The 25905-nt window shown below is 51.9% G+C and overlaps 1 protein-coding gene across 1 annotated transcript in view; it reads right to left on the reverse strand.

Moving 5' to 3' along the window:
• The window catches only part of Cdh13 (cadherin 13), a 661187-nt gene that overhangs the window by 180120 nt on the left and 455162 nt on the right, over positions 1 to 25905 (reverse strand). The window contains exon 6 of the mRNA XM_048355041.1: positions 14307 to 14451. Coding sequence (XP_048210998.1) covers positions 14307 to 14451 — 145 coding nt within the window. The remainder of the gene's footprint in view (positions 1 to 14306; positions 14452 to 25905) is intronic.

Genomic DNA, 25905 nt, shown 5'->3' on the forward strand with positions numbered 1-25905 from the left:
TGACACTCACACGGGCAGACCTGGAGCCCTGCCGGCGGACATGGAAATCCTGACACTCACACGGGCAGACCTGGAGCCCTGCCGGCGGACATGGAAATCCTGACACTCACACGGGCAGACCTGGAGCCCTGCAAGTGGACAGGGAAATCCTGACACTCACACGGGCAGACCTGGAGCCCTGCCGGCGGACATGGAAATCCTGACACTCACACAGGCAGACCTGGAGCCCTGCAAGTGGACAGGGAAATCCTGACACTCACACGGGCAGACCTGGAGCCCTGCAAGTGGACATGGAAATCCTGACACTCACACGGGCAGACCTGGAGCCCTGCCGGCGGACATGGAAATCCTGACACTCGCACACGCAGACCTGGAGCCCTGCCGGCGGACATGGAAATCCTGACACTCGCACACGCAGACCTGGAGCCCTGCCGGCGGACATGGAAATCCTGACACTCGCACACGCAGACCTGGAGCCCTGCCGGCGGACATGGAAATCCTGACACTCACACGGGCAGACCTGGAGCCCTGCCGGCGGACATGGAAATCCTGACACTCACACGGGCAGACCTGGAGCCCTGCCGGCGGACATGGAAATCCTGACACTCACACGGGCAGACCTGGAGCCCTGCAAGTGGACAGGGAAATCCTGACACTCACACGGGCAGACCTGGAGCCCTGCCGGCGGACATGGAAATCCTGACACTCACACAGGCAGACCTGGAGCCCTGCAAGTGGACAGGGAAATCCTGACACTCACACGGGCAGACCTGGAGCCCTGCCGGCGGACATGGAAATCCTGACACTCGCACACGCAGACCTGGAGCCCTGCCGGCGGACATCGCAGGCCCCACCTGTTCCCTTACTGCGTGGGCTCTGCTCTCCGTGGCCTTCCTGCAGGCTCCGCTTGCGGGCTCCTGACCTCCTCCGCCTCTCCCAGGAGGGCCTTGCGGGCAGGCGGCCCGGGCTCCCAGGCTCTGCTCTTCTCGCCATGCACACCAAGGTCTCCTGTGTGCCGCCATTCGTGGGGAGGCAGCACTGCTGTTTATTTATTTTCGATGTACTTTAAATTGACTTTAAAATTTTAACCTAGTTCTAAGAAACGACATGAATAAGATTATGGGAATGAAGTGCCAGGCATTTCTTACCTAGGCATCAAAATAAATACCTTTCCATTAACGAGCTCATTTCTATGCCTCCTCAGAACGTTAGGCCCATAGACATCCTTATGTTAAGAAACTGCGTTTTCAGAAAGTATGATTGTGCCGAGACATAAAAAAGCACATAGAATAGACAGCCTGCAAGGAGAAGGGGAGTGGGAAGGAGATGGGGGGGCGGGGGAGGGAGCTCTCTGGTTGAGGCGGGGGTCTGTCAGCAATGAGAAGGGATGGATGGGGCGGAAACGCAGCAAGGTGAGGGTGATGATTGGAATCAGGGAGCCCAGAGGACACAGACACAAACGTAGAGGCAGAGGAAGGCTCAAAAAGTAGAAATGAAACCACAGGAATTAAAATGGGAAGAGGAACATATTCTCCCGGAAGTGAGTGAGAAGAAGGGCACGTGAGAGACACGCAGAGCCACCACCTCCCGGAGGTGGGTGGGGGCTCATTTGTGAAGGTCTCCGCAGTGTTCTCCAGGCAGAGGGCAGGGCAGGGGCAGGGAGTGGGGGGCCAGGAGACCCGGGTAGCCAGGTTTCAAACGCAACATGAGACTCATGGTCCGGGGATGACTACTGTTTGTCGACAGGATGTTGGTGAGGGTCACAGGAAATAAAAAAAAAATAATGGTGGGTTTGATTGATGGGTGACCATTCTAAATCTTGGCTTAAAATAAAAAAATAATAATAAGCAATCTAATTATTTCCACAGCTAGGGAAGGTAGACTCAAGCAGAATAGGAGATCTGGAACACAAATATGTTGGCGTACAATAAATCTGTCTAATATTTGATTCATATATATATATAGAATTACGAGGGTATAGAATTAGGGTCACACAGCTCTTCTAAGAGATCTGAGAAAGTCGTTGAGCTTACATCAAGCGAGGTCTTTCAGCAAGTTTGTAGGGTTCAATATATACAACCAATATGGAAAAATAAGTAGTTTATCTATTGTAATAGCAAGGAAACAAACAAAAGGAAATTTAGAATAATTCATCTGACAACAGCATCAACACAATTAGGAATAAATTTAACAAAAGAAATGTGAGACTGGTGGGTTGGAAACTATGAATCAGTGAGGGAAATGAAGGACAGATGAATGGAAAGACATTCCACGTTCACGGACCTGGAGTGGTATTATCATTGGGCTGGGAATGTTCTTCAAGTCACTCTACAGATCAGTTCCATATCATGCCCATCAAAATTCTGGTCCAGGGAGAAACTGACAAGTTGAGCCTAATTACATTCAAATATAGAAGATGCAGAATATACAAAGAAACGTGTGGGGGAGGGAAACAAATGCAGGTAAACACTAGACAGAGATTCCTTCCCTTCCTTCCTTCCTTCCTTCCTTCCTTCCTTCCTTCCTTCCTTCCTTCCTTCCTTCCTTCCTTCCTCCCTCTCCTTCCCTTCCTTCCTCCCTCTCCTTCCCTTCCTTCCTTCCTTCCTTCCTCCCTCTCCTTCCTTCCTCCCTCCCTCCCTTCCTCCCTCCCTCCCTCCCTCCCTCCCTCCCTCCCTCCCTCCCTCCTTCCTTCCTTCCTTCTTTCCTTCCTTCCTTCCTTCCTTCCTTCCTTCCTTCCTTCCTTCCTTCCTTCCTACCTTCCTCCCTCCCTCCCTCCCTCCCTCCCTCCCTCCTTCCTCCCTCCCTACCTTCCTTCCTTCCTCCATTCCTTTCTTTCTTTTTCACATACAGAAGAAGATGGCCATATCAGAAGACAGATGAGAAGTGCTGATGAAGAAAGGGAAAACTAGAAGCGCTACGGGATGAGGATAGAAATGCGCACTGGAACGATGCTCTGGAAACTGACCTGAAAGAGCCTCACGAGGTAACTCCCCCTTGGGAGGAGAGAGTTCCTCCGTGTGGCCCCGCCCTGCTCTGCCTTCAGCCAGCCGCAGGTGCGTTCTCCTCCGCAGCTCAGGACGGGCCCCCCCTGAGGCCGCCCGGGCCTTGGCTCCCGCCCTCCCCGCGCCTGTTGCATCGCTTCCTCTCTGCTCTTCCCCTTTTGTTTTTCTCGGTTTAGCGTGGTCTGCACGCATCTATCTTCTTTGGTTGACAAATCATCATTGTATGCGCTTAGGCGTTACCAAGTGATGTTTTGATATATGTACACCATGTAGCGTGATTAAATCAAGCTAATTAACGTATCCATCATCTCAGAAATCCTGTCATTCATGGCAGCGTGGGTGAATCTGGGGGGGCACGGTGCTGCGTGAACTAAAAATCCAGGCCTAGAGAGGCAAACTGCGGGGCTCTGCTGTATGTGGAATCTGGGCCAGTTGGGCTTGGAGGAGCGAGAGGGCTGGGCCCTCACTTCGTTCCCTTCAAGCGACCATTTCAAGGATGCTCTTCCTCCCAAGAATTCTCAAGCCCATAACAAACCTTCGGAGAAGGCCGGGTTCCCTTTCCCTAACGGCCCTGAACCTTCGGGTACGTGATGAAATCCTGTCAGCGGCTGATCCCAGATCCCCCTCCTTAGCCCTCCCCCCACAAGTCACCCCCCACGCATGCACACACACACAGGTGTGCGCGCACACACACGCACACTCCTGTGTACACACGCAGCACTGCTTCCGCTGGGGACCGGCAGGAGGTTCCACTCAGAGCTGGTTGGTGGAAGACTTGCAAAGGATGCATCCCTCCTGAAAGGGACTGACATTACCCTAGCTCTTTTCTCCTTCCTTGATCACAGACATAGATTTGGTGTCCAGGGCTGTGACAATGTCCTGTGGCAACACGGAGGAGTCCAAAGACTCGCAGAAATGCCAGTGGGCAAGTGGTCCTAGCACAAGCAGGAGACGCTCCCGGCCGAGGGGGCCCTGCCATCCTGACTGCCGGAGAGCTACGGGCCAGAGGGGGCATCCTTAAGTGAAATGCTAACAGGCGAATCGAATCACTGGGTCCCTGGTTACAGCTTTTCTAGCTCTAGAAAGGTTTCTTTCGGTGATGTTTGCCCTTTTGAAAATGTCAGCTGACCTTACCTTTTAATTTGCAATTAAGACCCAGCATGACTGGGCTTGTCTCAAGCTAAGAAGAAACCTGTCTCCCCCCGGTCAGTTCTGATTTCTCACACTCGTGGCCAGAGCTGTGCTGAGGTTCCCGTGGCTTCGCTTCTTGCACCTCCCACAAACAATACAATCAACATTTCCTATTTAGATGCACAGCTTCGTCCGGGGAGCCACACCGAAGCTATATTAGAAACCACTGAATAAGGATAAATAAGTTTTATTGTGGCGGGCAAGCAGGAATACTAAAAAGTAATGAACCCTTGCCTGAGAGGAAATGCAGCGTCCTTGAAGGAAAGTGAGCTGTGGGGTAAGGCAAAGCCAGGCCTCGACGACTCCTCTGACCACGTGTCTTATTCTAGAGACCTCCGTGTCCTTACCGGGAACGTGCCGGAAATGTGGCAGCATCCCTGGGAGGGTGGGCTGGGACAATGAGCTTGCGGGCACCCATCCTGGGGGCTCCCTCCTTGGAGGCAACGCCAACGTCTGACTTGTGGAGACAGCAAAGGCATGGCTAGGCTAGTCTGTTGGATGTGGCCTGCAGGAGCCCACGGCCAAGAGAGTTGGAATAGGGCAGAGGGTGACTGAAGGCCATTCACACACACACTAGGCTCAACACTACAGCCAAAGAAATGGACTCGGGTAGGCCAAGAACAAGGACTTGGTCCGTGGGAAGTTCTTAAGAGGGTCAAGCTTGAGTCACGGACAGGCTTCGCACACATGAGATTTCAAAAGGAAAAACAGCCTTTCAGGGTCCCTCGGCGAGCAGGGCCCCTCTGGCAAGTCAATGGGTCATGTTTTACTTAATAAGTTGGCATTTCCAAAGATGGGAATCCTTGGTGTGAGAGGAACAGAACAGCAATGAGGAGCCAATCTGCTAGAAAACAAGTGAACGAGCAGAAACAGGCGGGAGTGCCATTTGTGAGGAATCCGCGCGCCTTGGGGCCGTGTCTATTACCGTGTCCCCCGCGCCTCGTACCCACGGCCAGGGAAGCGGGGAGCAGCCAGGTTTTATGGGGGTGTCACATTCCCATGATCCCAAATAGCTCAGAATTTGCATAATTCAAGGCCAATCTTGACAAAGGATGGTGCAGATTCACCAGGCGAATGCAGCATCTCCAGGGGCAAGAGCAGACTTATTTATTTATTTTTTTAAAAAACAAACCTTATCTTTAGCACCAGAAAGGGATAAAGGCTCAGATGCAGGCGGCACCCGAGGCGGGGAGAGGGGAGGACGCCTCCAAGCAGAACCCACACGTAGTGCGATCCTCTGGGAACGTCCAGAGAGACAGGGAGTAGAGTTGTGGTTTCTTAGGAGTAGCGAGGCTGTGGAGCCCGAGGACCCGCAGGTCCTGGCTGCGGAGTTCCTATCTGGGATGGTGGAAATACTTCAGATCAATAGTGGTGACGACCACATAATTTCTCGAGGGTACTGAACCAGTGAATCACACGTTCAAGTGGGTCACGGTGAAGATGTGTGTGTGTGTGTGTGTGTGTGTGTGAGAGAGAGAGAGAGAGAGAGAGAGATAGAGACAGACAGAGACAGACAGACAGAGAGTTCTCATATGCCTAGCATGCACTTTGAAATGTAGCCCTTGACAAGTACCTAGAACGTGGAGAGCTCATCGTTCCCGCGTGTGTGCACGATGAGGTTCTATGATCGTTTCTCCATTGCGCCGTTTCCAGCTCGCCTCGTCCAGGCTCCTACAGGACGTGGCCGTGGCTCACGGCCAACTGACGAGGAAGACCTCGCCGCTCCAAGGAGCACTTCTGGGGCGAGGCGGACCTGGGACTGGCGTTCCGCTCCACGGATCTCCAGAGCTCTTCCAGCCCCGGCGAGCGGCCCGGCAAGGGCGCCAGGGCCCGGCCCCGCACAGCGACGCGCGGCCCGCACCCAGCGGCTCCGAGCTGCTGCCGTTGGTGGCGCGTGCAGAATCTGTCAGGCCGGCGTTTTCACTGGGCCTCCTGGCTGTCCGTGTGGGGCGCTGTCCTCACCTGACAGAGGAGGCTCCCCAAGGCAAGGCAGCGGCCCACGTGCGAGCTCTGGCGTTGTCGCGGGAAGCCAGGACTCTGGGAGACGGGAGCCCGGGCCCTTGACCCCTGTGCAGAGTTCTGTCTCCCCCTGGACTGACGCAGCGGGGCATCCTGAAGGTGAACTTCCCGGGGATCACAGGCAAGGAGAGACAGGCTTGCTTTCCGCAGAGCTCCCCCCCAGCCCTCCTAACGTCCCGGGCCCCTCTCCCTCCTCTCCAGCTCTTGGAAGCAGCACTGGCGTGGTGTCCGTCCTGGAGGACCATCTGAAAACGCGGCCAAAACAACTGCTAGCCCATCTCCATCCAAAGGCACTGGGTATGCTTTAATCTAATAAAGATAACTAATGACAAAGAGACCTCAGAATACCTTCTGGGAAGAAACGCTAAGAGAATGCAGGAGTCAAAGACCATTTTTATTCCATTACAGGCTCAATTTTCTGATTATCACACTAAGACTGGTGGCAAGAAACGCACACACGGGATCCGAGGGGTTGAATGCCACGGCGCAGAACGGCGGTTAAAGAGCGAGACTCCACGTCGGACCGCTGGGGCTGTGATCCACCGTGTGTGGGTGACATTGGATGTGTCGGTTGTTATTAGACTCGGCTACGGACACAGAGAATCTGCCACAAGAGTGAGTTGAGCAACACGGAGTGTTCGTATGACCTCATGGGAGACAGTTGTGGAGAAAACCGGCGCTGAGCTGGCCCAGCCCGGCCCAGGCCCCAGAATCCAGTCTCGACCTCTCACCCCGCGTCCCCAACACGTGGCCTCCGTTCCGGAGGCGACCTGAGTTCTAGCCATCACTCCTACACATCCAGCTGGCACCAGAGAGACACGGTGGGAAGAGGTCACGGTTTCACAACCCACCCCACGAGCATTCCACACAGCCTCGCTTCGAGCTCGCTGGCTGGCACCAGGTCACACGACCACATCTAGCCTCGAGAGGGTATGGACAGTAGTTTTTATATAGACGTGTTTTTACTATTCTACTTTGAGCTCTTTACTAAAAGATAGCAGAATAGATATTGGGGCGCTAGCCAGTGCTGCCCTGAATATCTTGCTTTCCAATTTCCTTCCTTCCTTCCTTCCTCCCTTCCTTCCTTCCTCCCTCCCTCCCTCCCTCCTTCCCTCCCTTCCTTGCCTTCCTTTCCCTCCCTTCCTTCCTTTCCTTCCTTTTTCCCTCCCTCCCTCCCTCCCTCCCTCCCTCCCTCCCTCCTTCCTTCCGTCCCTTCCTTGCCTTCCTTTCCCTCCCTTCCTTTCCTCCCTTTTTCCCTCCCTCCCTCCCTCCCTCCCTCCCTCCCTCCCTCCCTCCCTCCCTCCCTCCCTCCCTCCCTCCCTCCCTCCCTCCCTTTTTGGCTCAAGACTGGGACTTGAACTCGGTATCTGATGCTTTTGCTCATTGGCTAGCACTCTACCACACCTGCAACCTTCCTCATTGAAGGCTGTGGCTAACTGGGGTATCCGCACCACTCCCCCCACCCCGGTATTTACTAAGAAGGGTCTCCAGGTCCTCAGCACCCTTCCCAAGGATGCAGAGGTCGACCGCAGGAGTCCCCAGCTGAAGGACGGCCTTCAACCTGTGGCATCGCCCCTCCAGACCGCAGGTTTGGGCTTCCTCAGGGCGACCTCCCGTGTCCTCCGCGTGGGGGACAGCCCGTCCACGCCAGTGCCCGACAGCTCTCCGCGGCGGGCCTGTCCCCCGCTTCCCGCGGGGCTCTGCCGCTTCCCCGTGGCCAGTGCCAGGTCCCTCTTGCGTCCTTCCCCTCCCATGTGCCACACAAGGCATCTCCCGGGGGCAAACCCTCAGAAGGGGCAGCCAGGGCGCTGCTCTGCGGGCCCCGTTCCTCCCAGGGGACCGCCGGGGGAAGCAGCCTCCGGGCCCCCCTCAGTGCTGTGGCACGGGGCAGCGTCTTCCAGTGGACAGCACCCATCATGCTCTAACTCTCGACGATCCACCCGGATGTTTCTGACTGTGCATCGTGGGCGAGCTGCCCTCGATCCGGTGACTCGCGCGTGTGTATGTAGCGGGGGCTGCCGGTGGCCTCCCCGGCTTGTGACTTTGGTGGGAACGCATCGTCAAGGCCGGAGGGAGGACGGGTTTGCGGGAGCGAGGGGAGAAGCAGGGGAAGGAGCGGAACGCAGCGTGGGGCGCGGAGCTGTCTGACCTCCAGGGACCAGGCCGGCCCGGATCTTTCCCAACCCCACCCTGGCGAGCAGCCTGCGGCAACCAGACTACAACAGACAAAAGCTGCGGACAGACACGAGGAGGTGAGAGCAAGAAGAAAAAACACGATTCCCCAGACTTTTGAGAAACCTTTTGAGAAATCTTTAAATAGCCTCAGTCCCCTGAATAATAAAATATTGAGGTTTTTTTTATTAAATTGCAGTTATAATTAAGGCAAGAAAGCTGTAAGTCTATTAAAGTTTCTTCTTTGATACTGGAAAACTCAACGCATGACCTACATTTCATGAGACGCACACTTGAAAGGGGTTTTATATACTCCATTCCCACGGAACCTCACGCGTCCAATCTCCCGGTTAGTTAAGAACAGGGTGATTGAAAACGTAAGTGACTCGGGGCTTTTAAAAGGAATAGGCTGCCCGGGAGGGCGAAGTCAGAAGTCACTGGGAGTCTGGATCAATGGAGGCTGGGGCCCTGGCCTGGGTCCTTGTGGGGGGAGGGGGCTTTCAGGGAGTAGGGGTGCTGAGGGGGGCAGCTGCGTCTCCATCGAGCTCCCCAGGCCAGGCATGTCTGCTCCCCGATGCCCCCCACCATCCTGGCACTGAGTACGGGCCCAGGGTGACCCGGCCAGCCCGGCGGTGCGTGGGGAGGTGGTGGAGGAAGGAAGTGGGTGTCCTGTCCTGCCCCGTCCCCATCCCCCCGCCCCCTCTCTCACTTTGCTCCCCCGCCCCGTCTCGGGCCTGCCTCTTACCTGCCCGCCTGCCTCACGAGTGTGTAAGGAGACCCTTTCTGCGTGCTGCGGGGCTTTCCGGAGACGCCACGGTGGGCGAGACGGTGACGGGGCCGCGGGCGCCGCCTTGGGCGACGCTCTCCTCAGAGCGCTGAGGGTCGCCTGTGGCGGATGACAGGCGCTCTCATTCACGTCCTTCCCCGCGCAGTGCCCGCAGTGCCCTGCAGCCCGGCCGTGACGCTCTCCCGCGCTGCCCCGCCCCGCCCTCCCGCTTTCCGGCGGGGGCGGGGCTCGAGGCGGGTCAGCGGGAATGGCTGCGGGCCTCTTCCTCCACCACGAAATCGACCGAGGAGTCCGGAGGAAGCTGGGCCGGCCATACTCAAATAGAGTCGGTGACCTGACCACACCAACCTCAGCTACTAAGTCTGAAGCAGACACGCACGCGCGCGCGCGCGCACACACACGCAGACACGCAGACACACAGACAGACACACACGTCGGGGTCTGCCTATACCTGAGACAGGCCCGTTCTCCTGCCCGGGGGCTGCTTGGCTGCTGGCCCCTCCCACCTCCTTCCGGGTCCGAAACCGGAAGGGATGCCAAACCAGCCCCACCCTCTCTGCGAGCACGGGTGCCACCATGGCGCCGGAGACCCCAGAGGCCCGGTCCTTGGGGGGCTGTGGTCTCCGCCCATAGAGGAAGTTCCGTGACATCACCGTGATAGACAGTTCACTAGCCAATCATTAATACCCAGTCAGTCCCTCCTTTTCCTGCCGCCCATTACTGTTATATTACCCCGTCCCTTGAATAAAACCCTTTGGAAGCCGGCAGACCATCGGGCGGCTCCCCCGGGATCTCGGTGTGTGTTGTCTCTTAAACTTAAGGGGGGGCTGGGGACGCGTGGGGATTTCGGCAGCCCTAACTCTTCTCACGCTCTGTCCTCCCGCCGGCGGGAGAAGCAAGCAGAGCCGAGTGTCCCCCACAATTGGAGGCTTGGTGTCTCCCCAGGGGAGACGTGGAGATTAAGCCCGACACACACACACACACACACACACACACACACACACACCAGTCTGTACGTTCATGTGTGCGAAGAAGAGCTATGAAAGCCCAACTCATGAGCTTAGGCGAAATAGAAAACAAAATCTTTTGATGACCAGCACCATTCCAACACGAATCACAATATAATAAGGCCTCTCTCTCATTGGTCTGCATAAGCCCACTCATAGGCCTTTCTCCTAAATATATTGTCACCAAGTGGGAAAGGGTGCGCGCACTACCCTGCAGCATTGATCGCAAGCGCAGAGAGGTACAAACAGCCCCCATCACTAGGGGCCTGGTTAACTCGATGGTGGCAGACCCAGAGGTGTGCATCAGCCATAGGGCTCGATGCCTATTGATTGGAGGAGGCGTTCCGAGGACCAGCGGAGTGCAGGTAGCAATTTGCAGACAAGCAGGTAAGGCCCAACTTCTGCACGTGAATACCCGCTTCTCCCTGTGGAGAATCCCGAGAGGACTCGGCTCGCTCAAACGACAGCTGTACTCATCTGTGGATGGCGACGTTTGGCAAGAGTTACACATTCTTTCACTTATAGGTAGCTTAAAAATACTGAGTTATTTTATCCATCTTTCTTTGTCTTTCTTTTATTATTATTATTTTGGGTGGTACTGGGGTGAGAAACTCTACCGCTTGGCCCAGCCCTCTTTGCTTGCAGTTACTTTTACAGATAGGGTCGCATGCCTTTGGCCTGGGCTGCCCGCAATCTCTGATCTTCCTACTTCTCCCTCCCAAGCAGTTGTGATGACGGGGGGGGGGGGGGGGGAGAGCTATCCTACTTAGGCCGAATTCAGACGGAAGGAAAACAGAGTGGCTGCGTGCCCAATAGCCTAGAAGCCGTGAATTTCCTGCGACCACTAAGAATGGAAGATGTCGGTCATAGTTGAAAAGTCTGAAAGTGCCAGTGAAGAAAAGCTGAACGGCGAGTGTGCGGGTGATCCCATCAAGTAGAGGAGGGGGCAGTAGACAGGGCCAGCCACGGGGCTGAGGAGGCTGCCCAGAGCCTGGTGCCAACAGCCACTAACAAACACCACGCTCATCTTTATTCAGCTCAAGACATGCCGGAAAGCAGCAACGGCCAAGCCAAGCTGAGCTCTTAACGGGGCTTTCTGTCCCAACGGCTACTCAGTCAGTGATTTTCTTTCCCCCTTCCGTCTGCCTGGTCATGTCTGTTTCAAAAGGAAGCAAATCGTGTCTTGAAGCAATGGTCCCTTCCGGACTCCCGTGGACGTCTGGGTCCTGCCCCACGCGGAGGGAAGCTGAAATGTCACTGACATTTTCCTGCCTGTCTGCCTGGTTTCTGTCTCTCGGCAGCAGTTCCATCTGCCCCAGTGGGGGGGGGGGGTGCCATTCCCCTGGCTGCTCACCCAGTGTGCGGGAACTGTGCTCCCCCGGGGACAGCGCTTAATCCTCAGGCTGGGAGGACCCGGGTCCCGGCTACCTGGCCCCCACAATGATGTATTGAATGCCATTTCCTAGGGTTTCCCTCCAGGCCCATCCTGGAAGCTAGAGAGGCATCTGCTGCTGGCCTTTCCGGGATCTCTCCTCCCCTGGGGTCCCCGCACCTGCCAGGTAAACCCCATGACTGTCTGTCCTCGTGGGAGTCCAAGGGAAGCAGGAAGTGCTCGTGGCCAGCTCTTCACCCAAGTGCCCAGAGCACAGGGTGGCAAAACGCGTGAGAACTGGTGCCCGCGTGATGCCTGGCATGTTCTTGGGAGCCCAACGAAGCAGCCAGAGCCCCCGCTCAGGCCCCATCCATCAACGCAGGGCCTCGGCCAAAGGCGCTCCCGACCCGCGGAGTGGGAAGACCGTTAATTCCTGTCGATCTGCCTTCCTCCAGGAGCGCTTCCCGCAAACAACACCCCAGAGGGCGGCGCCCGGCAGCCGGGAAGGGGCTCCTGTCTGCGCAGGCAGATAAATACGGGTGACCTTCCCCCCGTGACGGATGGGCACTGACGGCATCCAGGTACACGGGGACGGGACAGCGACGCTCGCCCGGCTGGGAGATGAATTCTCCTTCACACGCCGTGTGTTTCTGTGCTTTTCCTTTGCTAAAGGGTAGGGTGTCAGAGTGGGAAGACTAATCGCGGCGTTAACGGTACGCCGGCGTCTCTTGACCGTTTGTCATGCTCTAGCGCTGGGGGAAGCGCAGTGCTATTGAATCTCCACACAGACGCTCAGTAGCGCACGCAGCCGTGACCACAGCCCGCCCCAACCTAGACACGAGGCAACAGAGGCTTCCAGAAGGCTCCGCAGCTTGCCCAAGCTCTCGCCACATTCAGACACCAGACAGAACATCGAACCCAAAGGCTGGGCCACCGTGCTGTCCACACAGATAGGGCCATCATTTGCAGGGTTTGGTGCAAAATGGAAATATGGGGTCCCTTGTTCCACAATGAGTAAGCGTGTTGAGACGGTAACAGCGGAGCATTAAACTCGTTGGGGTCCCTCTGAACGTGGGGTGCTACGAGGCGCTCTGGTTTGTGGGTGTGGCAAAAGCAGATGTGTGTGGTGGCCAGGGCCTCTTGCCCTCCCCAGGGATCACGATGGGCATAGTACGAGAGGTTTCAATAGATCCGGTCATCTGCTACAAATCCCCAGTTCTCTCCCTCACCGCTAGGTCTGCAAAGAAGAAAGACCCTGTACCCGAAAACCAGAGACCGCAGACCCCAAATCCTGCCCCCTCTAGCAGCTGGGCAATGTGGACAGGTCCCTGTACCCTTTTCAGGTTCAGTTTTGCCATCCACAACATGGTGACTACAGTGCCGCCCCACCCTCCACCCCCCACCCCCCGGCATGGTAGGAAAAGCTAGAGGAGGAAATGGCGTGGTAAAATCTAAAGCTTCAGGGGTGCATGTAGCAGGGGATGGGGGAATTCTGCTGTCTGTTTGCATCTCCAAGATTTGTGCAACAATGGACAGTGCACCCAAGTGGAGGTAGATATTTCAGGTTACACATCAAAGCCTCTCCTCTCAACGCCTATTTGGGCACCAGTACTCCCTCCCCCCTTACCCTTGGATCTGATGAAGGGCACAGAAACCCAGCTCTGGGAGTCTGAAAACAAATTTTAGACATCTTTCATAGAATTATTCACCTGGTAGTCTGGGAAGGTTACCATGGCAACGCTCCTAGAGCTTCCTGTATCTGCATGTCATTGATAACCTCTCATCAATTCAGCAAGGAGGGAAGACGGTCAAGGAGAACCCTGGGCTTCCATCTCCTTCTGGCCTGCTGAAGGACTGTTTTACTCCTTTCCCAGGCACAATCCTAGACCCAGCCATACTGATAGTCATGATACAGCGTCTTTTCACTCAATTCCAAAGCTTGAAATCAAAGTCTAATGCAATTGGGAGGTTTTCTTTTTTTTTCCTCCTTTGTTCTTTACTTTCTTAAGCATTATACTCAAGAGCAACTTCTGCTGTTGGCCCACGGAGGCTTTAATTAGTATGTTCTGAGCCCAGATGAGAGCTCGAAATCTTCAAACCTTTCCTAATAAGTTAAACATGGAGCAAAGAGAGCGAAGAACTCTGGAGTACCCTCAAGTGGTCGCCGTAACAGTAGCAATGTGCATTCCCACAGACACAGAGAAAATGTCTGCCTTTGGTGCACAGACTGGAGACCAAAGGTTTCTCCATTCACATCGTCTCAGAAAAGGGAAAAGGTGGAAACCTGCCTTACCTAGATTGCTCTTATTAAAAGGCAAGTGTGAAAAAAAATCACTGAGGAATTTCTAATGAGGACCTTCGTTCTCATCGATATCTCTCAATCTCATCATCTCAATCTCATCAATATCATCAACACTCTGTAGAGAGACACAATGTTCTGCCCTGGGCCCTTGAGTGTGTGTTAGGTGTTCACACAGCATGCACCACCAACCACCTAAGTTTCAGAGACAAGGCTGTGGGCATCCTGGGGTCATCGACCCCAGAGCCAAGGGCAGATGCTTTGGTAGACCCAGGCACCTCCTGGCATGCAATGAGCTTCGTCTTTCAGCTCTTGCTTCTAGTCAGAAAAAAAAGACCACACATCACCACTGAGGCATGCTAACAGTTTGGAGCAACATCCCAACGTCTAGAACCCCACAGGCCACGGGAGATGGCTTACCAAGGCCTGACACCAACGGCAAGCCAGTGCACCATACCTGTGGGCGAGCCCTCCATCACGTGTCCGATGTAGGGGCCTTCCCGGAAGATGGGTCTGTTGTCATTCTGATCGATCACGATGACTTCCAGGGGCACCGGGCCTTCCAGGGATTTGCCGTTGACATCGATGGTCTCCACAAACAGCTGTCGGGCAGAGAGAGGCGGGAGAAGGAGAAGGAAGGCATTGTTAACTTATTATGAAAACTGAAATCAGGCTACCCCAAGGCAGTAGGTGCAGTCAGCCGTTTCCTACGCCCAAGATGCGCTCATGGAGCTGTCCCCGGGACCAAAAGAGGAACCCTACATTCCAAAATCACAGGCACAGGTCAGCTTGTGTTAGACTCCTCCCTTGGGAAATTTACAATTAATTCATCAAATCTGCAAAGTTAAAAAACAACAACAAACAACACCCACAAAACAACAGCAATCCAAAAACCTGGCAGTCAGCCACAACTGAGAAAATGTGCTTACATTGCTTCTGTTTTTCCAACATCATTATCCTTTAAAAGGAATGTTATGCTAATAAAAATAATTGGCCAGGCAGATATGAACTAAGCACACGAAGGGAACACTGACAGTGTTTCACGTGGCTGAGAAGAAATTCAGATCAGGCTGTGTTTGTCCACGGCTTTCCACAGGCGAGAGAGTTGGCCCTTACAGGGGTCTGCGAGCAACTCTGTGATTCCTGCTTACAGGCCCGTTCATGCTGGGTTATTTATTAACGTAGAAGTTGACTTTCAGATCTCAGTGGAGGAGAAAGCATGAAAACAGGCAATAGAAGTAACCACAAAATAAAAAACCAGGCTCCTCAAGGTGGCTAATGCCTGTCACTGCAGCTCTTTGAGAGGTGGAGATGTGGAGGGCGGAGGTCAGCCCTGGCCAAAAGCTACCAAGACCACATCTCAACCAGAAAGGCGAGTCACCCCAGCGGCTCCAGAGGCGTAAGTAGGGTAACCCTGGTCAAAGGCCGGCCCTGGGGTTCAACCCTAAGTACCGCCAAAAACTTCAAAGCAAATAAAAAAGACAGTAGGACTGAACACAACAAACAAAAATGGGCTGTATTGTTTGTATTAGAGACGAAGCATTCTAGCATGACATTTTTAAGGAGGCACAGCAACCCTATGTTTCTGTGATGACTCAGAGATACAGACTAATGCCTCCATGCCTACCTGATTGGGACTGTGGTCCTTCTGGGAAGTAGCATGTGGAACTCAACCGCTCCTATGCTCTGTCCCACGGGTCAGCAGCCCTGGTCCTACTGGAGGTGAGCTTCCCAGCAGGGACTGAACGAGCTACTTCAGCATGATGTCTAGCAGTAACAGAACATCAGCAACCAAGCCAATACCCAGTGTGAGCTCCTGACCACGCGCATGTTAGGACTGTGGCCATTCCATAAACAATCAAAGATCTTCTTCGACGAGTGGGTGGACACACACAAAATAGTGCGCATGTCCCCGTGCTGGTTGGATTTTCATTGACGTTTTCCCAAGTCACGGCGGCTGACAGATAGGAACCACCGTTTGCGGCCATTGCGTTCCCCCAAGATCTTAAAGAACAGGCACCTCCCACTACACCCAGACATCAGTTGAGATGGAGTCTTGGAAACTCCTTTTTGTCTGGGCTGGCCTCCAACTGCAGGCCTTCGCAATACTTCCCAATAGCGAGCATTACCGGCTTGAGCCACTGACCGTGGCTCTGAGCAAGGAGTTTAAAGGAGGAAAGACTCATTTTAGTGCAGCCACGAGGTACAGGCCGAAAGCAGGCATCGGTTGGCTTCCGCCTCCTCCTCCCGTCCCCTCTGGGCCCCTAAGCTAACGGCACGGCACCCACATTCAAGGCGGGTCTTCTCCCCACACTCTTCTCCTCTCTGGAAAGGCTGGACAGACACCCAGAAGTGTGCTTCCCCAATCCTAGTCACGCTGTCGATCAAATGAGCCACCCCGATGGTCCACACAGACACAGTGCACCAACACAGATTCTGCAGGACCTAAGCCCACTGAAGCCAGGAGACCGTGGGCAGAGGGACCATCTTCTATGTTTTCTTTGGTATTACTCCATCCTTTCTTTCACTTGCACATTTTTATACACGTGTGTGTAGTCACACTTAATCACACACGTGCACATATACACACTTGACCTCAAAGAATTTAAAAGCCAGCCTCTTACTATCCATGCCCAAAGGAGATCTGACAGAGAAGGCATCTTTATTTGTATGTTTCTTTAAACTATCCTGAAATGTTGCTTACAAAGGAAATCAATGAAATGAAGCTTTGGGGGCAATGTCATGAAATAACAAAAGCCTTGCTTTTTGTTCTTTCAAACAGCCCAGGATTCGACTTTAATTGAACCAAAAAGCCTACGTCTAAAGATAACAAATATCTTGAGTTTGAATCTTAAGCTTCTCCGTTCTTAAAGATCTGTTCAGTATCATAAGCCACCAGTAAAGCAGATAATCCAGATTCACAGTTTCAAAATATATAGATACATTGAAACTGTGGGCGACACCACAGAAAAATAGACAAGGGGATAAAACTGCTCAGGAAAAAGGCAAGACATCGCACGGAAGCTCAGAAAACCAATAAGTGGATAACTTGATGGTATTTTATGCTGTAGGACCAGTCAGAGTTTGGTTCGTGTGTGTGTGTGTGTGTGTGTGTGTGTGTGTGTGTGTGTGTGTGTGTGCTAGTACTAGGGCTTGAACTCAGGTCCTGGGTGCTGTCCTTTAGCTTTTTCACTCAAGGCTAGCACTCCTACCCCTTGAGCCACAGCTCCATTTCCAGCTTTTTTGGTGATCACTGGAGACAAGAATCTCATGAACTTTCCGGCCTGGGTTGACTTTGAATTCTGATCTGTAGATCTCAGACTCCAGAGTAGCTGGGTTTATAGGTGTGAGACAATGGGATTATAGGCGTGAGACAGTGACATCTAGCTCAGATGAATAATAGTAGTGATAATAGTACTTATTTTTATAGACAACACTAAAAATAGAAAACAAGAATTTGGAATGGTCTCTGAAGGAGCAAAGTGGCGGTTAGTGGAAGCTCCTCATTTTTTTTTTTTTTTTGTTTGTTTGTTTTTTGGCCAGTCCTGGGCCTTGGACTCCGGGCCTGAGCACTGTCCCTGGCTTCTTCCCGCTCAAGGCTAGCTAGCACTCTGCCACTTGAGCCACAGCGCCGCTTCTGGCCGTTTTCTGTATATGTGGTGCTGGGGAATCGAACCTAGGGCCTCGTGTATCCGAGGCAGGCACTCTTGCCACTAGGCTATATCCCCAGCCCGAAGCTCCTCATTTTGAAGACAGCCTCATCAGAGTTCTCTGGAAACCTCTTGCTTCGTAGGTCCTGCGCGGATCACCCGGCCTATGACGGCGAGGGAAACAGGATCGCGTGGTACAGACAGATGCGACGGGCAGAGGAAGACACGTGAACTCACTCGCTTCAGCTGTCTACTCATTCCGGTGACATTTCAGCCACCATGGCCTCGTGGCCCCCAGGCCGGGGGGTGGTGGGTGCCCTTCCTGGGGGTGGCACCAGCCATGGCTCTGACCGCACCAAGCCCTCGGAAGGGGCATCCTCGGAAGTCCTTTCTCTCCACCCCCGGCACAGGAGGGAGGTGACAGTCGCTCTGTGTCTCTGGGCCCTGGGCCCGTTGATTCTTTGCACCGTCTTAATGGGCCAACCAGAAGCCACTGGTGAACAATATCAAAGTATATTAAATTGATGACTTGTTAAGAGAGGAACAAAGTTCAGTACATGTCCGGGCTTTTTATAGGAGAGCAACAAGGGAACGGAGATGATGTCTCAAGCCACAAAGCTGGTTTGTGACCGGCCTTCCCTCCCTCGGACCCACGTCTGCTAATTGTTTTCATGGGCTGCCTTGTGAGTTCGGGTCTTGTTTTCTTTATTCAACGTGTTATTTACATAATGGGTTTGCTTTATGTTGATGACTACTTTTTAATCACGCCTCATCAAAGGCAAAATTATCCATGAATTTAGGAACATAAGGAGCTTGAATATTCTCATTAGCACAAAGGGAACCTCCGTGTGCGATGCTACTGTAGCTGGAGAACATTAGCAAGGCGCCCGGTCCTAGGCTTCCTTCCTGGAAGTCACAGGCTTTTGGGAAAGAGGACAAGCTTGTCCTTACACACCTGGTTAAGGAGCGTCTGATGAACTCAATTGCAAAGCACACGCGCACACACGCACACACACACGCATGCTTGTCAGCCATTGGTTTTTAGGTCCTACAAAATGAAGAACATGCAGTGCGTGTGCTACAACTTTGCCACACGAAGCAAGCCAGTTATTCATGTGGAGGAAAAGACGCCCGTGGCCCGAGCCAGGCGCGGTGGCTCACGTCTGTAATCCTATGTGGGAGATGGTGCTCGGGAGGACTGAGGTTCAAAGTCAGCACGGGCACAGAGTTACCCATCAATAAGCCAGGCATGGCGGTGCGCACCTGAAATCCCAGCTTCGTGAGAAGCGGTACGTAGGAGGCTCAAAAGCTGAGGCTAACCTGGGAAATGACAGGAGATCGTGCCTGCAAAATGACTAAAGGCAAAAGGCAAAAGGGGGGCTTGGTGCAGGTGGTAGATCATCTGCCTAGCAAATGGGCGGCCCCGAGTTCAAATCCAAGTACTGCCTGCCCACACTCATGTTTTCTGGCCACATTTCCTCATTGCAGGCGAGAGGACTAGCTGGGTGGTTGCAATTCATTACTGCCTCGGGAAGTTCTGCTTGAGAACAAACTTGAAAACCACAGCTGAAAGTAGGTCTCGTTACACATCTCTTTTCACTACAGAGCACATTCACAACTGTACAAGTACAGAAGGCCCACTGGAAGCTCACGACGGGCAATTCGCTGCAGAGTAGATGCAGGTGGATCCGGTTACAACACGACTGTCCGTGCAGACAAGGTGACTTGCAGTGTGCTAGGCGTGTACGTGTGGACATGTAGCGTGCGGCGCGTGCATGTACATGTTTATTTGTGTGTGTGTCTATGTGTGGGTACACGTGTGAAGGTGTGTGTACGTGTGTGTGTTTGAGTCACACACAGCCTTAAAGGACATATGAGAGGTAAGAGCCCAGCCCAGGGCCCCGGAAAACACACGAGACTTGGTGCCAGTGCAGGTGCCATGACTGAAACCCAGGCTTGCTCTGGTGGAATCTGCTTGGCACAATTCCTCTGGAAACCACTCTAGATGAAGGTCTCAAGAACCTCAAAACGTGTTCACAATGTAGACAGGTAAATAGTCTTTGAAGGGTCCATGGGAATAACCCCAAGAGGCTTCTGTTTTTTTTCCCCTTTTTCTTTTTCTGTAAGAGACTGGGAAGATTTTTAGAAAATAATATTTTCTGCCACCGGTGCTATGCTTGTCAGGGTAAGTACGGGAATGGTGAGCCGGGTCAGACTCATCTCAGCTCATTTTATAAATGTGACAAACTGCTCTCACTATTTTTGTACCAGAGTCATGACATACTTAATTATCTTATTGCCTTATTTACTGTGAGTCCCTTTGGTAGAATCGGAGTATTTTGCATAAATGACAATATGTTTATAGTCTCCTTAGACCATAAACAACTTGAGGGTAAGAGCAGAGTCTCCAGCGGCTTAGCTAATTTAGTGCCCTGAACAAAGTAAGCATTGACAGATATTTTTATTGGGTTTCTGGCTGTAAGTCTCAACCTCTTCCCTTCCTCCTAGTATTTCACGGACATGAAACAACTCTTCAACAACAAAGACATCCACATTGATCACTGAAACAACGCTAGACTTTCTGTCAGGAGTCTGCCTTCAAATCTCCTCTCTGCCGCCTACAGAGAGGAGGTGGTGGGCAGGCTACCCCGCTGCCCCGATGTTCACAGAGCAGTCATGCCGTGCACTAATATGTCGACTCTTGAAAACGTTTGCTTTTCAAATTGTTTTTTTTGGTTTAAAGGTATAAGGAGTGATTTATATCTTTTGGTTCTCTTCCTATACCATTTAGTCGCTGCCACTAGTTGACCTCATACAGATGTCCACATCCTAATCCGTGGTGTCTATGGCAAAAATTAGATTTCTAGCTCAGCTCACATGAAAAGAGACCGACTGGCCTGGATTTTCTGGGTGGACTCAGTGTCCATGGAACCGCTGCGTCCTGAACACAGGAGGAGAGAGAACGATGGGAAGAAAGCCAGGCTTGCCCTGCCTCTGCTAGCTTTGGATATGGAGCAAGGGAACATGAGCCAAGGAGTGCGGGCAACCTCCAGAGCCAGAAAGGGCAAGGAAGAGCCCTTGGAAATTCACGCAGCTCTGTGGACACCTCCATGTAGCCCTCAGTGCAAACAGGGCCAAATTCTAAGTCTCCAGAACTGCAAGAAGATGAATTTGGGTTATTGAGAGTCACTGCGTTTGTGGTGATTTTGCAGCAGCAGTATAAACTACCATGGCCACGTCATTCACTGTCCAAGGAAGAACACTTGGGGGGGGGGAAGACAGTAGATACTATGCACCCCCAAAGAGCTGCAAACCCAAGCCGGCCTAGGTGAGCAGAGTGGCTGGGTCAGCTGACCTTACCCGGGAAGCAGCTTTCCTGGTCTCAGGGCACACACGGGGCAAACACGACTTGGAAGTAGGGGCGCTAACCCAGAAGAGCATCCAGAAGAGAGCTTGGCATGCATCTGCCAGGCATGAACACCACAAGCCAAGGTCACTTCCCAAGGTCAGGGGTCCCCTGGAGCAGCAGCTGGATGGGGAGGGGAGGAGGCCCCTTGCACTCAGTCATCCCCCCAGAGCCCCAAGCACTTGCTTCCCACAGATCTTCATCCAGATATTTGCCAGCGTGGCTACGGCACCCTCCCTCCAGTTCCGACACACCAGCCATTACTCTCCCCAAATCACTTTCCTGCTCCAAGACCCCAGCTTTCTCCTTGACACCCGCGACTTGCATCTCAAGTGATTTTCTTTAGTGACTCTTGGAACACAGTGCCAAAAAACCTTTTTTTTTTTTTTTACCCTTTTGTGGAATTCATCTCCCTTCATTCACGCAGCCGGTCTAATTCCCTCCTCCCCTGGAGGGATCGGATTGAAGTTTGTAACTCTGGCTTGAAAGGACCAAAGGACTGATAAAAGTTTCATACTTGTCAGGTTAGCAGGTCTTGATACTACTAAACGCCTTTTGAGACGCCTGCTCTGCTCAATGTTTCCCTCATCATTTTGAAATTTTAGCTTTCAAAGTATCTTTTTTTTTTTTTCCGCGCAATCACGCAAACTTGTTTTCTGCCTCTGTATGCATACTCGGGGCCACCGTGGACTTCGGGGTCACTTTTCTATTTAGCTTTTGAAAAAAGTTTTAATTATGTGGAAGGAATCTATGCAGACATTCAAAATAATTTTATTTAAAGCAGCTCGGGTGAAAGTCCTAGCGAAGACTCTTTGCCTCAAGAGGGGACACAGGCCAGAAATTTTAATTGGCTTGAGTAGAGTTTAGATAATTCACGGATGATGGAATTATACCAGATCCATTAAGGGGATGTACAAGGGTTAAGGAGACTTGTATGCAAAGTTGAGAAATATAATACTTTTGAAAACAAAGCCGTAAGGAAACAATTACTGGGGATTTATTCTCACTCGCCCTTTCCCTCCTTCAACATGAAATTCCAAAGGAACCAAACTAGTTGCAATACTTTTTCTTGTTGTCGTTTCTAGCTTATGGATTTAAAGGCAGGTTTTTTTTTTGTTGTTGTTGTTGTTGTTTAAAGTAGCAAAATGTATTTTGTCAAGTACGACGTTCTCTAAAAATTAAGGTTGATATATTTAAAGTATAGCCTAATGAATTCCAGCTAGAGTAAAGTATTAGGAGGATACAAATCCAGCGAGTCTTTATGAAATTGGGCGAGGCAGGCCTGGCTGAATCCCTCTAGAGGGCTCAGCTAGCGAGGCAGACTGTTGACAAACGCTCAGACACAGTTGTTTGGGGGGTGGGGTGGGTGGGATGGGGTTTGAACTCAGGGCCTTGCCCTTGCCAGACAAGTGGTTTCTCGCCCAGCTCTTTCTTTTGCTCTGGTAATTATGCCGAGCTGGGGTCGAGCTGGGGTCTCCCTTCCTCCCCGGGTGCGAGCCTGTTCCGAGGCCCGCCCGTTCATTCCTCCCAAGAGGCAAGGTTGATGGTGTGCAGAGGGCGTCTGGGTAGTGGTTGAGAAGGGGTCTTCCACGCTCTCAAACTGCAACCGTTCCGCCTCAGCCTCCCCAGTAGTTAGGATTATAGGTGCAAGTTACAAGCATCTGCACATTTTTTTTTTTGTATGCGGAAATATCATGATAAAATAAATGGTCTGAAATCTGGTGAGGAAAAGATTTGTATCATGTAAAGCACAGGCTTGTGCTGACTATGCCAAAACCTGGCTAAAAATCTAGGTACTTAGGAGGCAGAATCTAGGTACTCAGGAGAATCCTGGTTAGTCCAGCCTGGGCAGAAAGCTTGGAGGTCGCATCTCAATAGTCCTGCCAAGCACCTTCACCCCAGCTCTGTGGAAAGCACACATAGGAAGTTCTCAGTCCAGGCTGCCAGGCCTAAGTGTGAGGTCCTCTTTCAAAAACAGTTACAGCAAAGGGGCTGGATGCATGGTTCAAGTGGCCGAGCATCTGCCTGAAAAGTATCAGGTCCTGAGCGCCAACTTCAGGACCACCAAAAAGAATCAATAGGGAAAGAACAATGATTAGCAAAGCAAGACAGCCAGTGGTACTGTAAGATTAAAGTTAGAATGTTTTGTTGTTACAAAACTGCCAAACTAATTAGGAAAAAACAAACCCAAATTGTGCTTGAAAAACTTGTGAGAAAACAAATCCTCATCTGTTACTGATATGAGAACATTTTCCTGTAGCTTGTTAATACTGGAGAGTTTTATTTGTAGAAATTTAGCTCTCTCTCTCTCTCTCTCTCTCTCTCTCTGTGTGTATGAACATGCATACTTATTTCAATTTTGCTTAAAAATAGAAAAAAACTGTAAATACCAAAATGCTCTAAGAGGAAGACAGATAAAATGGACTATGGAATCTGCATTGCAGAACAACTTGGGAGAATGTAAAAATATAGTAATGGTACAGTGTTAATATTAATGTGTGGATGGAATACAATATGTATGAGATAAAAAGGAACAGAAAAATAGTAAATATGATATAATATAACTTGGGGAATATAGACATTATGATACTAAGATTCTATTTTAAAAACCCCAGGCATTGGTGGCTCAAGCCTGTAATTGTAGCTACTCAAGAAGCTGAGACCTAGAAGACTGAAGTTTGAAGCCAACCTAGGTAGAGAAGTCCACAAGATTCCCTCTCTAAAATAACCAGCAAAATGCCAGAGTGGAGGTATGGTTCAAGTGGCCGACTGCCAGACACGAGCAAGAAAGCGGAGTGAGCAGAAGTCCCCGAGTTCAAACCCCGTCCCGGCAACAAGATTCTGTTAAAATACTAACAGTGGTTTTTATTGCAGGTGACTTTCCTTGTTTCTCTTGTCTGTAATAGTCACGTGTTTAATTCCAGAGTCAATATACTTACATTCATTTCAAAAGTCATAACTTATGTTTGCAGTGGCCCCAGCTTTTTTTCTCCCCATTTATCACTGGTGGGGGGTGATGGGCAGCTGTTAAACCTCTGTTTATGACCAATGAAAAACAAGAGGAGCACTACAGAGACGGCCCCTGCGGTAGTGGTAGTGGAATGCAGCGTGGCACTGCCTCTCCTGACCTTGGCGCCCCTCCCATTTGCAGATAAAGGATGCTGGAGTAGGGCACATGACTCCTCACTAGTATCCACCTCGGCTCCTCCTCCAGAGCTTTGGTGACAAATTCAGAGAACCAGGAGAGCGCTGAGATTCCGAGCCTGCACTTCAAATTCCAGGAGACTGGACTCGAACGCCCAAGTTTATCTTTCAGCAGCTCTGTGTTATTTTTTTAAAGTGATTCATGTGCTTTCCTAAGAATCTCAGTTTCCTCGTTTTTCACAATCGAGGAGGAGTCCCTACTGCCCAGGGAAGAAACGACGTGTGGAAAGCACTTAGCAAAGGTGCCTCGTCCACGGCGCTAGCGGAGTGAAGGCTTTGGTAGGCGAGCAAGCCACCGATAGAGGAACGCCCTGTTCAAGGAGTTTACAGGAGCCGCCTGCAGGAAGCTCGTTTCCACGTCCCCCGCCACAGCCGTCACGTGGGGTGTACTTGGGCCAGGTCTGGGGCTCCATCTTTGTTCTGACAGCCGGGGGACCTCACAAAGGAGGAATGCCCAGCTCTTGCCGCACGCTCTGGGCAGCCGGTGCGGGTGTTCTCCTTTCGCCGGCTCCCCTCCAGCGACCCTTTCCCGGCTGCGTGACACCACCGGCTGTTGGGGATTGAGCCTGCCATCGCTCGCCCGACCGGGCCAAGCCGCTACCTCGTACCCTGCTGATGGAGCTGCCTCTTCATTGTTCTCTCAGCCTTCCACCTCCCCACCCGCCCCCCGACTTCCAGCTTCTCTTCAGAGGTCACCTGGACCCCTGAGTCCTTGCCTTTCCCGCCATCTTGGATCGGTCAACTGTGTTCTAAGTTCTCACGGCCTTGATGGTATCCTGCTGCCACACTGGAGTCCCACGCATCGCTTTGTGTTCTCTGGGACTCGTGATTGGTGGTCACTTTGGGTCATGTTGTACCCCTCCTAGCGCCCTCTTTTCCGTACCAGTTCTCATGGCTCTCTCCTCAGAAGCAGAGCAGAGGCTTTTTTTTTTCTTTTGTTTTGGCTGAAGCCCATCAGTCCTCCTCTCCACACTGTGTCCAGGGCTCTGGTTGCCACAGGCTGACTGTGACACCTGTCACTCCTACCAGAACGTAAGCTCATGAGGTCAAGAATTCATGTGTTGCTCCTCCAAGACATTAGAACAGTGCCTCCCAGTGCAAACTCAAGAAACGGAACATGTAAACCATGGGATTTCGGTTCATCAGGTGGTCTCCTTGCCCTCTCTAGAGGGCAGATCAATAAGCAAGAAAGAAATGGCACCTGTCTTTCAAGAATTCCCGGTGTGTGAACCCAGCCAGAAAGCAATGCATTAAGAATGCAGCAAAAGCATATTCTACCAATTTCAAAGGAAGAAATCAAGTTCAATGATGTTGTTATAACTGTCAAAAGCATGCAAGCATATTTTACAATGGATTATTCATTGTTTGGCAGTAATTGATAGCACATGATTTTGTTCTGACACACACATTACTAATAAGCATATTTAAATGAAGGGAAATAAAGCAAGTGGAACTTAATAGAAATTCTGGCTCACCAAAGTGCTTCCATCTGTCCTTGCCTTTATAAATGAGGCAATCCAAGGTCCAGGAATAGACTCATATTTCTTACATAAATTCCTCTTCCCCAATCTTAGAAACATAGCTCAGCATCTCTCTTCTGATTTTTTATTTGTCCATGCGCGCGCACACACACGCGCGCACACACACACACACTCACACACACACACACACACACGCAGCCTTAAGCAGTCAGACACGACTGTGGCCCTGCATTCCCCGTGAGTTAATTCCGGATCTTAGCCCAGACTGTGCGATCTCCTCTCCTTCAGCCCGATGCCCCCGCTCCACACAGACGC

The sequence above is a fragment of the Perognathus longimembris genome, chromosome 10, assembly GCF_023159225.1.
Source record: "Perognathus longimembris pacificus isolate PPM17 chromosome 10, ASM2315922v1, whole genome shotgun sequence".
Classification (NCBI taxonomy): Eukaryota; Metazoa; Chordata; class Mammalia; order Rodentia; family Heteromyidae; genus Perognathus; species Perognathus longimembris.